Source organism: Rhea americana, unplaced genomic scaffold (genome assembly GCF_003343005.1).
Source record: "Rhea americana isolate MKP2758 unplaced genomic scaffold, rheAme1 scaffold_143, whole genome shotgun sequence".
Classification (NCBI taxonomy): domain Eukaryota; kingdom Metazoa; phylum Chordata; class Aves; order Rheiformes; family Rheidae; genus Rhea; species Rhea americana.
The window spans coordinates 115,083-130,022 of NW_028185517.1; the positions used below are offsets into that span (position 1 = coordinate 115,083).

The 14,940-nt window shown below is 39.2% G+C and overlaps 1 protein-coding gene across 5 annotated transcripts in view; it reads left to right on the top strand.

The window, feature by feature from the left end:
• The window catches only part of DVL1 (dishevelled segment polarity protein 1), an 89,063-nt gene that overhangs the window by 31,390 nt on the left and 42,733 nt on the right, over positions 1-14,940 (top strand). For 3 of the 5 annotated variants that reach the window (XM_085298918.1, XM_085298920.1, XM_085298919.1), the window contains exon 2: positions 13,707-13,776. In XM_085298918.1, the coding sequence (XP_085155044.1) occupies positions 13,707-13,776 (70 nt within the window). Of the gene's footprint in view, positions 1-4,974; positions 4,997-13,706; positions 13,777-14,940 lie in introns of those variants that run through there. The other 2 variants (XM_085298922.1, XM_085298923.1) reach the window with 2 other exon arrangements.

Below are 14,940 nucleotides of genomic sequence, written 5' to 3' on the forward strand. Positions count from 1 at the left end.
AGTGTGGCTAGATTGCTTGTTGTGGCTAGTTTGGTCCATTTTATTCCAAATCCTTTCAGAACGGGTAGGTAGTATTGGTGAGAACAAATGGCAGAGTCTGAGGACAGCAAAGACTCAGCCTTTTCCCTAGCTTCTCTGTGCCTGCAATTTTTCTTAATCTGGTCTCTTTACCCCCATTGCAAAGCATTTTGTGAAGGTAGAAAGTCCTTTTTATTTTGGCAGAAGGAGAAACCAAGGGTTACAGTGAGAGGTGCAAGCTGCTCTCTGCCTGTAAGTCAACATCAGAGAATTAGAGTGTTGTGTAGCCTTCATGGATGAGTCTGTAGTCTCTATAGGAACTGCAGCAGGAGTGGAAGATTGTGTGTACGATTCCAAAAGTTTCTATGAAGTGGCACCCATTAATATCAATGAGCTTCTGTTAAAACCTCTAGTGATGGCAATACTAGCTGGGACAGCAAACAAGCAGTGTTGCATATATTTCATTAATGCTTCAAGCTCGAGCAGCTACTGAAAGGAGCAGTCTTGCCTGCTGATAGCTAACGAGCTTCTAGTTTCCTCTCCTGTGTACTACTGTGGAAGTTTTTCTGGCTCCATGGCAAACTGGGTCAGGGGAGCCAATCTAGATGAAAACTAACATGACATCAGAGTGGGTTCCCCAGCCATTGCATAGGCTACAGATACTTGCTGTGGTACGTGGGACATGGACAGCAGAAACTAGTGACAGAGTGAYGGCTTTTTGTAGCAGTGCTGGCTTACAGATATTTGAAATTTTGCCAGATTGAACACAAAAAAATAAAATTGGAAACTATACTTCTGCAGTATAGTACTGGTGAAGCCTGTACAATGTTGCAATGTATCTGGTGGGAGGGAGGTATTTTGATGGAATCTTTTTCTTCAGGCTGTGAGTCTCTTTAACTTATGCTTGCAGGGGAGGCAACCTTGGGATGAATAAGAACTTCAATTGCAGTGAAGGTGGTGTTTGTTGGCATCTTTTGTACCACTTCTTATTATATTGACTGCCTTCAGATCAGCTCTTTCGGTGCTGAATGAGTAGTGAAAGATAAATTATGCAGTCATGTTTGATGAGGCTTATAAGAAGTTGCACTAAATCTTATTTTATTTATGATCTGCCAAAACAGTTGGCTGAAGGAGTGTGAGGTTGTTTTCTCTTTTTAATTATAAGCATTTTATGAAAATTGACTTTTATACCCCCCAGTTTAATTWGTTACTGAATGTGTGTGCTTTTACAATAACTGTCAATATACATTGTTCTTTATTTAGATATCTTTTTATATCTATCTAGGTAATGTATTTGGAGAATAAGGAATATTTTTAAAGTGACACTAGGTTTTAATAATTTAAATTATCTCTAAAATGCCCTACTGCTTTAACATTTCCTGCTAGAATCATGTTTTGTGAGAGTTTGCCCTTTATTCTTATATCTTCTGCTTCAGACCTATATTTTCGTATTTGTCATTTTAATCTAAGAGTTTATAACTTGCTCTGAGGTTCTAGAGATCTGATCAAATGCAAGACCCTATTAGGCCAAGCACTCTTCTGCATACAGTGAGAAAACCCAAGCTTTCTGTACCAGGGATGGTCTGAAGCAAGAAGGCCACAAAAATAACTCCAGAATAGCCTCACTTTATATAAGGAGTGGAATATGCAAGTTCTGTGGACTGGACAGAGTTGCAAAGAGGACTCTTGGTTATCAAAACCTGACTTGCTCAGAGTAGCATAGTAGCCTACTAATCAGATAGGGAGTCTTTCCTTTTCAAGGGGTAGAATTAAATCTCTGCTCTCCTTTTGCAGATCTGTAGGATCTTCCAGCCGCGTGAGTTCACGATACTTGATTAAACTTGTCCTAGCAATATCTAACAAGTCTCTAATCCTGTCATGGTGTTCATGATACCCTTGTGTCTCTTTTCTGTTTTTATCGCAATAGGTAAAGTTAGTCTTCAATAAAGTATGAATAGTGCTCAAAAATAATAGGGTTCTGTGAGAGGTTCTCAGCCAAAGATACAATACCACACAGTGCAGCACCTTGTAAAGCTAAGGCAGAGCAATGAGTTCTAGCATATCTAACAGGTTGCATTCGCATAACCTGGATAGAAGGAATAGTGGAAGTGAATGTGGCAAGTCATTAGGACTACTAGGTATTTTGAAAGAGGTTAAATATACTGTAAAGCTAAAAATGGGCAAAAGAGAGGTGGTTGTCAGGGAGGGTTGCAAGCAAGTACAGCGAGTAATGCAAGTAATAGTCATCTTTATTTCTACCCAGTCACTTTGAAGGCACTTCTGGCTAATGCAAATAAGCTGTGTTCTATTTAAGTCAGGCCTTTACCATGCATTATCATCTTTGTGGCCCTAAGCTGAGCCTCTGGTAAGTATTATTCTCTGTCTGGTGTGTTGCGTGGTGTACCAGAGAATGGCTGACAAGTGTGGTATTGAGTAATAATATCATCTCTTTTGTTCAGTATCTGTGTCTCTCTGCTAATACATCCATAATGCCTGCTGTTTCCCCCACCTTGCCACTTTATGTGTAATCAGTGGAACATCACCTCCCTTGGGTTTTGTGTGGTRTTGTTTTTTATTCCAAATGACACTGTCAAAATTCCCATCTCATAAAGCTTCTTTTATTTTTCACACTAGAAGAAATTTTTGAAATGGAATGTGTGCCTCGATTTGTGATGTCTATTTATTTTTATTTTCTTTACATAGTGAAATTAAAGTGACTGGTTTTGTTTTTCTGCTTTGCAAGAATTGTTGTGGTATAATTTGCTTGTGCTTGCAGGATGTTGCTTTTTATTCTTTCAGTGCTGAGGGGGATTATTTAGTAAAGAATAAGTAATTTTTTTCTTTCTCTTTTTTTAAGGTTGGAGACAATGTTATGTTTATCTGAAAGACTGTATGAAAAACTTCTTGAAATGTGTATTAACTAAGGTCAAGAACACTGATTAAAGAAAAACCGGAGGGATAAATGAGTCCAGTGGGTAGATGTGATGAACTGTAAGCAGAATATGTGAATTTATTTCAAGTTGTGCAAATGATTCATGGCATGTGCAAGTGAGTTGCTTTCTATGCCTCAGATTATTATTATTATTATTTTGAGATCTGTAAGTACAAATCCTTCTATATTTAAAGGTAGCATTTGCCTTTTGGGTTATCTAATCATGAATTATGAATCCATTGATTCATCTTCATATGGATTTTTGTGGGTTGCTCATCAGGGGCATGAGAGGGCATTCACCTGTGCAATATTGCTGAGGTGCTGGCATTAGCACATTTCCKTATGCATTTTATGGTTGCATGCAGCTGCTGTCACCAAATCATGTTGTTCCACTGATGGCTGAATAGAGGGTCTTAAGGAACGAATAAATATTACTGCCCTTGTTTTCACAGTCCCTTTTTTGAGCTGGAACAACGCTAGGATTACACAGATATCCTTTGCAAAAACCAAAGAAAGGCAAGCCTTTCCATAGCCACTAAATTTCACCTGGCTCTGTATGTGCTGATGTATGCCTGTATGTGGTACATCTGCATTGCATAGATGTAACCCAGACTCTTAGAAAAGTTTTAAATTTTATCCCTTATCCTTTCTTAGATAAGTCTTTTGACGTAGAGATGCCTTAAGTTTAGGTTGGTATTTGGTATAGGACATTAGTGCCAAAATTTCTCCAGTGTACTACAATTCTTTTGAAAGATGATAAAAATTATCCATAGCAATCTATAGAGATGTAATGCTAAGTTGCTTGATGTGCCTCCAGGAATAATACGAGTGGATAAACAGGGACCCTGTTATATTGGCAAAGATGGTCAGTATAGCAATGATCATCAGATGTGGCATAGGATAACCTGTGTACAGATAAATGAATGCATTAACTGATGTTTGTAGGCAGAAGTGCTGAGACTGTGTGTTTAGATTTCTAAATGTGTTAGGAAGAACATGAGACAGAGGGTAGAGGCTAATTATGTAACTGAAGAAAAAGAGAACACTTCTCAGTTAGAAAGAGGTGGTCTTCCTAAACGCCCATTGCATACAGTTTGTTGCTAAAGTTTCCTGTAAGAATGTACCTAGTGTGCATGGCAGAAGGACAGAAGGTTAACATCACGCTAGGGAACACAGTTGTAAGAGGCTGCTTAGTAAATGCCATTATGCAGAAGGGATATTGATCCTTCTGGCTAAGCCTGCATAGGGCATGCAGATCTACTATGAAACTGTTTGTTGGGAGAGCACTCTCATGGATTCAGGGTAGATAGCTTTAGGGTGCTTTGAAGAGGTTTTCTTCTGCAGTTGGGTGTCTCATTTGTATAGCATTTGTGAGTGGCATGCTGATTTTTGACWGGTTCACCTGAGAGCTGGCATACAAAAGGGCATACATGGAAATGCAAAGCATTTTCCATGTTGTTTCTAACAATCTAGAAAGACCGCTGGTTCCACTCTGGCTCTATGCTGTTTTGAGGAGTGATTGGCATGAGCCTTCCAGAGAGAAGCACCTGCTGATCAGCCTCTGAAAGCTTCTGCAATTCGACCCGGTTTCTTGTACACTGGCTCAGCGGGGTGCAGACAAGATCTAAGGCTTTTGTGCATCACAGAAGGCTATGGATCTTTTGTGTTGAACAGAGTCCTTCTGATGCTGCAGTGCAGTATGGTGTTTCTACCTGCTCAGCAAAAAGATTGCTTTTCTCTTCCCCTTTCCCTTATTTCCCAGTTAAACACAATATCCAATCCAAGCCTCACTTGTAAGTTCAGTGGGTGAGTTTATTTTCATTCCTCTCTCTGAGTTGAGAGGGCAACTAAAGGCTCTCTGTGTTGAGACATCAGCTACAAAAAGCATAACGTTTTAATCTGGCATTAGTGATTCAAACTGAAATATTAATCAGCTTCAGAAAGCTTCTATTTTTAGAGCTGCAGCATTACATTCCAGTCCCAAGTTGTCATGTGATCACAAGGGTGAGAGAGAGAGACAGAGAGACAGACAGAGACAGAGAGACAGTGAGTGTGTGTTTTTCTTTCTTTTTTCTTCCTTTCCTTTTTTTTTTTCCCTTGAAAGAGCCAGAGAAAGTGTCTGTGTCAGCTGTTTGCTGCTGGTTTGCTGTGTGCATTCTGCAGTCTATGCCATCTTTAAAGGAACCGAGTATCTTCATTTATTTTACTTAGGTTTTCTAAATATGACCGTCCTCTCTCGTTCGATTTTGTATTATAGGGAACAGTCTGATCTTCTGGCCTGACATTGCTAGGAAATATGAAGTGAGTGGTTTGACAAATTTGTGTCGTCTTCAGAAACTTCCTGGAGAGCTTTAAAAATAAATTTTCATGACTAGCAAAAATCAGTGGTTTCACTGAAATAGCTAGCAACCTGTTAGTGAACATCTACTGTGGTTTTTGACTGCTACTTCTATGTGCAAATATGTATCAAACTAGATAAAAAATTGGGAGCTTCCAAAACAAAAGTTGCTTTTGAGTGAGCTTAGAATTCAGGTCTATCAAAGCAGTTAGTAGACTCTTATGAATAGCTTCCCTTACTATTAACACATTGCAAACTTATATTTTTCTACTAATYTGAACAGCTGCTTCGTAAGTGGAATCAAGTTGCCCAGAGGGGATGTGGAGTCTCCATCCCTGGGGATATTCAGAATTCTACTGGATATGGTCCTGAGCAACTTGCTTTCAGGAGGAAACTGAACCAATGACCATTGGATTTCTCTTCCAAACTGCATGATTCCATGATTCTATGAACTAACAATAACCTCTTTTCTTCATTTGTGCTCATCTGAGGCACTGAAAATGCGTATTGGACAAATGGCTTAATTACCTTGCCTTCCTCTTTAGGAATCTCCAAGCAAATTATAAAATGAGTTATAAAAAAAGTCAATGAATGACGCTTCCCTTGCTCTTCTCCCATCAGTAAAGGATGATGAGAAAGAGTCGAGAAAGGAGTTGATAAGGGTCACAGTGACAAGATGGGATTCATTTGGGGATGACGTCCGTTAGATGATTGTGGCATGGTACATGTTAACCTAGGATGATCACTGACACAGTGATTCTATGGAAAAGTTATGGCAAAGGGAAGCAAAAGCAATGGGACTCATTTGCAGAGCTCCACTGTTTTGTACTTAAAACACTCTTTAGGGCTTCTATGCTTTGAAAGCTCTGAATCTGCATTGGCCACACTGCAACCTCACTCCTGTCTTTCCCTTAGAGGGTTGGATGTGCAACTGGTGAATCAGGCAAAGGAGCATTTCATTGTTAACCTCATTTTTCTGCATAGAATGAAAAAATTCTCTAGCTAATTCTGGAGATTAAGTTGCTCACAAGTTAAGTTGCTTGCGTGATGCAATCAAAATGCAAGTATATGCAGCACTATCGAAACTAGTGTTTAAAACCCAATTGCCTAAGTGATTATGAATCAGAGAGCCATCAGAGGTTTGTGGGGTTCACTTAATATTCTTAATATAGAGTCAGTATATATTCTGGCAACAAATAACTTGGCAAGACGGACGAAAATGAGGTTAAGACTAAAAAATTCTTAATCTTAAGGCTAAAATCCTCTATTGGAGGAAGAGAAAGGATACTGGGAAGGTAACCAGGAGCATAAACTTATCAGAGAAGCAGGTGAGGTATCAGAAGGTGAACAAGACTGTAGTGCTGCTAAACGCACCACGTACATATGTACAAATACCTACTTGTACAGAGTGGAGTGTTAGCAGTGTCAGGGGATCTAGACACAATTCCAGGAAGTGAGAGGAAGGAGGGGCTGTTACTAGCAGTGATTGTTTCATTTAGTAATTAGTTCTTAAATCTCCTCTAAGTCAAATAAGCAGAGCATGTGAGCTTCCRAGACCTGTTCCCTCCCCCCTTCCCCGCACCCTTTTTTGTACATACTCTTTTTCAAATGAAGACTGTAGTCATGTGAGATCTGCTAGTGGGGAGTTAACTTACAATGTTGATTAAGTGTTTGGGGGGTTCAAGAGCATGAGGCCTTTCTCATGATCTGTGACTTATGTACTGTGTAATCTTGGATGAGCTGTTCCCCTGCTCTTTTTCCTTTTACATTTCTTTTAGCTGGTAGGTGGATTTGAAGGTCACACTAAGGAATATACTATCTTGTGCACCAAGATTTTCCTGAAGCGCGGTGAGGTGGAAAATATTAATGATCCTCAAATACTGAAGCAGAATTTCTAGCTACATTGTTGGTGTGCAGGCACAGTCACCCCTCCGTTCCATTCACAGAGGAGAATCGCGTACAGCTGGAAGACAGCAGGGTAATATGGAGTAAACCTGCTGCTAGAAGTGTTGCAGCCCAAATTACCTGGAAATGACAAACTTGTCCGTTATCATCTGCTATTCATTGAGTGGTAGTTTTGTAAATAGCTTTGTAGGTAGATATTTACTCTCTTCTCTTTGACCCCAAATAACTCATAATCTGAGGTAAGTAAAAGATTGTGTGCGCTGAAGTAGAGCTCATATATGATCCAATCTTGCTAGCAATTGTAAAGGCATAGTGCTTCCAGCTCCACTGTTGCCAGGCTGCAGGATGTGATGTAGGAAACAGATACCCCTATTCTCAAGAGAAGCTTTAACTGTATGAGGACAGGGGTTTCTTGGTATCAAATGGTCTTTTTTCTTATTGTCCAACAGTAGGTCCATTAATGAATGTGTATGTGTGTGGGAGCACTGAAGTCATGTCTCCACAGTGGACCACATCCAAAGCCAGTATGACTTTGCCTCATCTGCTTTGTGGAAGGTCTTTGTCAGAAAAAATCTGGCTATCACCACTTCTTCCTTGCTGTACTAGCTTGGGTTGGGTGTGGGTTGTGAACTTACTACTCAAAGCCTTATCCAATCTGGTGTTAAGCTGCCGGTATATATTAGTACCTAATGGGCCATGCATGTTCTAAGAACAGACAGTGGCATGTATCTCCCTCCGCCGTTTCTAAGTTCTTGTATAGCAAAAGAAGTTTTCTTGATTCTTGATTAGAAAGTGGCCTCAGATAGAAGCATATAGGTTCATCCATTAATTTTCCTGTCCTACCTTCTCCCCATTGTATCCCCTTGTAAGTATTGAAAAGGGCTGCCTCTTAAGTTCAAATAAYGATATTTGAAAGTGGTGGCTGCTGCTGCAGTATTTGATGATTTTGGCACTGTTCATTGCTACCCAAAGCAAGCTGGGAATTAGTCTGTCATTCTCTTGCCTCATAGCTTGAGGCTATACTCAGTAGTTCAAGTTGCAGCAGATCCGGAAGATGTTCCCCTCAGCTGCAGCAGAAAGCTAATGCCATAGTACAGTGCATTGTTTTGTAAGCGGTGACTTCAGTTTGCTTGTTTCCCATCAAGGAGACAACAAAACATGTCTATGTGGCATTGCAGGGAACTCCTGGCTGCCACTGTAGCTTTAAAAAGACCCCCAAGCCTTTGTTCTGGAGAGAACCATCAGTATATTTTGAGTCCTTGACCTTGGCTTTTGGCTTAGAACTTCATGCTAAACTTTCACATGTGGTTTCTGGGATCCAGTAACTGGCATTTCAGTATTAGAAAACAAAACCAAAAACCTGTCATTTAAAACATAACAGATGTCAACATAAAAATATTGCAGCATCTTTAGTCTCTGATCCTACAATTGGATCTTTATTGAGTGTTCTCATCAGACTCTGTGAAACACAAAAGATCATGTTTGAATATGAGTCTATATGTTGCGTCTAGAGATCAGTGTGATGGTAAAGTTCTCTGCGTGCGTGGTGATAACAATGGAGTTAGTTGCCTCTTTAGAGTCTTAAGTAAAAATGACTAAAAACAATAATGAAACTGCATGATTTGCTTTTTGTTGTCAAAAGATGAAGGGTGGACAGATGCAGTAGGAGTCTGAATAAATTAGTATTTTAATTTCTTTTTAATGTAGTAGTGGGGAAGAGGTACAGTGTGCTCAGATGTGAATGTTGCAAATAAATGTGGAAAAAGACATCTATTCTTTCCTCTTGAAAGAATAGATTGAAATGTGAAAATGCAGATATTCGTGGTGTCATTTATTTCTAATTTTTCAAAAGTGAAATRGAGAGAACCTTTTTCTCCATTTGCTTTTCTCTGCTTTCCCTTCCCTCCTATCTAGTTTTGATACTCTTAATATGATACATTTCATGCACAGTCAGGTTCCTTGTGGCTATTGTGGGTTTTTTACACAGCAACAAGAAAGAGAAAACATAAATAAAGGAAAATGTGATTATGGAACCACAGATTTTTATTGAATTTGACTAGACTACAGGTTGGCCGCCTTAAAGCTGAGAAATTGTCAAAAACAAGTTATCCCTGTTCCACTGTATGTAGATTTTAGGCTGGAAATCTAGTTCTTCTATGGACCTACCGCTTGACTTAGCGTAAACATATCACCTTATCTCCTCTCTTCCCAAAATTAGACAGTCTCTGCTCTGTGTCTAGTTCAAAAGGTTCTCAATTTTGATTGGAGCCCTTGGGTAACAAAAAGAATATTTTGAGTATCCAACTCAAAATATTGTAGTAAAGCTTTATACTTAGGAGCAAAYGTGGTGTTTTCGAAGGCAAGTGACGTTTTCTACTTTTTCTATTAGTAAGTTCAATTCTCTTAAGTTGTGTATTAAAAAATAAATACAAGGCCAGTTCTCCCTGATGTAGGGAAGTGTACAGAGGTGGTCACCTGGCTCTTACGGGTCATAAAAGAAGCCCTTTTTCAGATACGGGAAGAGCTCTCTCTTCACTTTCCTCAGACAAATGACTTGCAAGATTTACTACAAGTACTTGGTCAGACTCTGTTGTCCTGTGCAGCTCTAGTTTATTTGGAGAAATCTTGAAGGAAGCCATGGGCTAGCAAACTTTGTTATTCCTGTAACACTCTGATTTATACAGTAGTATAAGATTAAGTGAATTCGGGTAAAGTCTTTCTGTTCTAGACTCAACTGTTGAAATAAGAGACTGAAATGGATTGAAATGTCCTGTAAATTTGCCGTGTTATCTGGAAGAGTTTCTACAACTGTATGCAAGGTCAGAACAGGGAAATTTGGCAAATCTTTCATTTGAATCATTGCATTTTAGCCCTGCTTGAGTCCTTTCTTATGGAATTAGAAGAATCTTGCTACAAGGAAACCAGCAGTAGCACCTGAAGAGATGTTTGCATACGCTTCAGGTTTCAGTAACTGCTGCACAGGCTGTGTGGTGTAGTGTGTGATTCCCTTTGCTGCCTTGCCTGGAGCTTTCTCACTCTTGTCGGATGCTGGGTTTAGAATTTGCAGATTCACAAAAAGGGCATGGAGAGAAGTTTGTCCTTAAGGTCTGCTTTCTAGGTAGAAGTGGTTTGTGCCCTATATTAGGGGAGCAAGGGGAAGAAGAGAGTCCTGTGTAATGGTCTTTGTGGGTTGCTATTTTAAAGGATGGTGTTATGCTTCCTCTTAACCAGAGAAACCAAGCAGGGAGCTGACTGCTTTACATTTCATCTCTTTACTAGAGATAGCCAGGCCAAAGTGTCGTGATAGATTCCGTGGACCATTTCTGTCCTCTATCTTTTGGAACATCATCAACAAGAAAGAATCCACAGTGGTCCTGGGTCAGAACTAAGTTATTTCTGAGGGCTGTTCACTAGTTAAAATCTCATTTTCTCAGCAACAGGGCACATCAGAAATGAAACTACTGAGCGGCACCAGTGAAGCATCCCAGCTGTTTTACCAAATCGTTTAGTCAGAATTAGCTGAATTTGCTGGTTCTGATTTTAAAATGAGTAATAAAAAGCAAGCTGAAAACTGAAGCACGTCAAACTGGTTTCCAAACTGGTGGTTTGTTTAAAATTTCTCATTTGATGGTCTCTTCAGAAGCTACTAGGAATGTTTACTTTTTCTCTGAAGATAAGAAGCACTTTCTGAGAGATCATGGCCTTGTATAAAAGAGGGAGGGTTGTTAGGAAAAGTGATGCAAATGCGAGGTTTCCTTAATTTTAATCTTTGCTGTTTTAAGTGGAACTCTCCAGCCTAATGCAGCAGTCATAAAAAATAGAGAAATAAGTACCCTGCTGAAAGATGACATCTGTAATTGTTTTGTGGAGTTAGAAGCTGACTCACTGGGGCCTTGTGAACAGAATGCTTCAAAGCAATGGCTTATTCCTCCCAGTAGTACCTAACCACTAGCTGATTTTGAACCTGCTCTGTTAATCTGGATGATTTCAAAGGTATTGACTGTGGTATARCCAACAGTCCCATTCTTTTCAAATCCTAGATGGGACTTATAGAGGCCCCTTAGAGTGTGTTCAGCTGTGCTGGCTACTTAGTCCAGGAGTTGAAGAACTGTTGACTCCTCTTGCCTACAGCAAACCTGACAAAGACCTTGCTGATTTAAAACCTCTCTGATTATTTTGCTCTCTAAGATGAGAAGTGAGCACTATATATACATATATAAAAATATATACATAAATATATATATAAAAAAAATTGAATTAATTGAATGTATCTCATATATATGATTATGATTGGCTACTTTCAGTGAAAACGAGGCTATTAAGTGGTGGCCATGTTGGTTACTTTGTTAATTTGAAGAACAGAAAAACCTGAAATAACTTCCATTGTTGCTGAAGTGAAAGCTTGGAATTAAGCTCAATGAAACGGATGCTTTTCTCTTTTCTGAATAGTTATGTCATTTATATTTGTGGATCAACTTCTGAGTATGGCCAATCCCCAACTGTTGAAAGAATTGCTAATTCTGAGGTATTTAGTCATAGTGTCTTCAGAATTGAAACCCTTATGACAGTAAAATGGATTCGTGTTTTTATTCTCATTACCTATAAGGGCTTGAGCTGTGGATTCAGCTTTTAACTCAGAATGACTCCTAGCTGAATGCTATAAAAGTATGTAGGGGCAATATTGCTGCATGCCTGCCTTTTTGTTATTTGTCTGTTTCCTGGGCAACCGCCGTTAGCTTTTGTCAGGCATGTTATATTGGGTTAGACTAACCATGGCTTGACCTAGTTTGGCTGTTCTTGTGTTTTTTATATTCAAATGACTTCACTTCTGGTTTGGCACCGATTTGAATCGTTACCATTCTTTTAACTGCAGAAGTATTTGATGGTAATGGAATGCACAGCTCTTACCCATATGAGCAGGGTGCTGCATGCTTTAACTCTGTGTTTGTGTGTTTACATTTACGAAGCATGTGGCCATACCCCCCCCCCAAACTCTGATGTTTTCTTCTTAGAAAGCTAATTGGGGCTAAATGGGAACCTGTCCAATCAGTACTTAAAAGGCATGATCTTTAGGAAAGACTCATTTGCAAATACAAAGCAGCAATAGGAGTGGATTCATGCTGCAGAGGCTTTCCTAGGAAGGCTATTGGCAAGTAGCTCTTTAGAAGGCTATTCTGATATTAATGTAGCATGCTCTCTCTGTGCAGTACATCTTTGAGTGGGAGGGAGAACTGATGTTGGTGGCTACAGAAAGACAAAATAGACTCATCAGATAACCCTTGTGGTTAGTACTTGTCAAACATTTGATTCTGTTTTTCTATGCAGCTATGTAAGTGGCAATAAAATAGCATTCAAATGAACTTTATGTGAAATTTGTAGTTTTTCCACTTGAGGGATGCTTTGGGGAGAAGACAGTTGAATTCTGTGACTGTGGTCTTTGTAGGAAGCCAAACTGTAGTCTGGGGTGTAGCATATGAAATTAGCACACTTAATTTCTCATTAGTGATTGTATATACCTTCTGCCATAACTGGCATGACACAGGAGTACAGCTATACTGATTCTGCTTTTGTACTTAAGAGATCTGAATTGCAACTTGGGAAAAAATGCAGTATTAAYCCCACAGGTCTGATTCTTGTTTTCTTCTCTTTGTTCTCATGTCATACTGCAGAGAATATCTCTGTGGCCTAGCAGTCTCCCTTGTTTCCTATCATTTTTATTTTAGCCTTCTCAGGGCTCCATGCAGCTGCTAAACACCGAATTTGTCCTCTGTCTAAGATCATAAAATATTGATACAATATTTTTTAGAAAGGGAATGATGTAGGAGAGGGAACTCAAAGCGACAACTGCACCTTGGTATTTGTCCGTGTCACACTTTCCTTGACAGGGGATAGGCCTTGGCTTTGCAAACCATTTTGAAGCTATGTTGGAGAGAAAGGAGGGAGGTGTAACAAACAAGAGAGGTGTGTAGATAGCAAGAGTAAGGAGGGTGCTTGAATTAATGAAAAATGGATGTTTTGTGGTTGAGATGCTAATGTGATGTAAAGGAGAGAAGCATTCAATGTTCAGCATTGCCACAAATCCTTTTAGAACCTTGGAGAAACTGCTATGTTTTGGCTCCGAAACTGTTCTAGAAAATGGATAATTTTCCTTCCTTTGCCAATTGAGTAGCCATAACTTGTGAACAGTTGGACACAGAGACTGCATAAAACAGTGAGATTTTAATCACCATTAGATCTTTAAAAAATATGGTGGCATGGAGGAGTCCAAAATGGAGAAATTGTGCCTACCAATTTGGGATGATTTGTCTGGAAGTGTGCTATTCCTTCCTTTATTTTTACTTTACTTGTCTCACTCTAGTAGTTACTTATCCTTTAAGCATAGAAGACTTGCTGATACAAACAGTTTAGTCAAAATTGGATTTTTTTCCTGGGCCATTTAAGAAAACCACTGTCCCTTCTGATCTGATGTCATTTCATATGCTTGATTTTCTTCCTATTATTGTTATTTTTCAGGGTGGTAAAGGAAGAAATCTCAGATGACAATGCAAAGCTACCATGCTTCAATGGAAGAGTGGTGTCCTGGGTATGTTGGCTCATGCATCTGTATGTATATATTGACTGATGTGGTGGGAACCTGGCAGGGTAGTTAGTACATGGATTTTGATAGTCAGAAGTGCCTTGAAGTACGTGGAAGCAAAGGCTTAATTTTTCATTCTGTGTATGTCTATTCTGTCTATGTCATTCTATGTATTCTTCTGACTTCTTCTCTCTCTCCTTATTGTCTCTCCTCCCAACTCCCAAAGTATTACTGAACCTGTTGGAGAGCTCTGAAAAAAATTCTCTAAAATCTCACAAAAGGATAAACTTCTAAAAATGATTACCTACTTAACCTTCTGTTGAAAACAATAATAGGCAAGCCCCTAATCCTTGTTAAAAATACATTCTGTAACTAAGGTGAATGTAGCAGCCAGCTTGCCATCAGTAGGAGAGTGGAAGCACACTTTCGGAGTTTAAGCAAAACAGCTCCCATCCCCAAAATATTCCACATGAGTAAGGATGAAGAGGACAAGGATTATTTCATTCCCCTTTACTTCCCAATTCTTAAACCTCCTCCTCCTTCCCTCAGCCAACAAGCAGCCCAGTGTGAGCCAAGGCAAAAGGGCATTAGATCCCAAGTTGAGAGGTGAGTTGTTTTTCCAGTTCCTTAAATAATATGAAATACGAAAATCTAAGCCTTTTCTATTCCTTCTGAAAAAAAAGAAATAGTTATTCTTCCTTATAAAGAATAGTAAGATCTAAATAAGGAAAATACATAGAAGAGTTAAGTGTTATGTTTTAATTTGGTGACTGTTACTAATTTCAGAGAAACATCACAGTTTCTGAAATGCATTTTAAGGGTGAATCTGTTTTGATTTGTGTGTYAGTAAATGTTGCTGGCTGCTTTCCAAATGTAGAATATGTAATCCTTACTCCAATTTATCTCAAAATGTCCCACCTATTACAATATGAAATAAACTCTGCTGCTATTTTTTGTTTTACGATTTTGCTTGGAGGCCTCAAACAAGATCAATAGCTACTCTCCTTTCTTTCCCCTTGTACCAGGCACTGTGCATATGGATGGTGGGAGACATGGTTTCTGCTCCAAAGAACTCTATCTTTCATTTTCTTTTTATGTTATGACTGTTTGTTTCTTGCACATTATAGGTGGGAATTGAGACACACAAATTGTGTGCGAGTTTATTCCTTC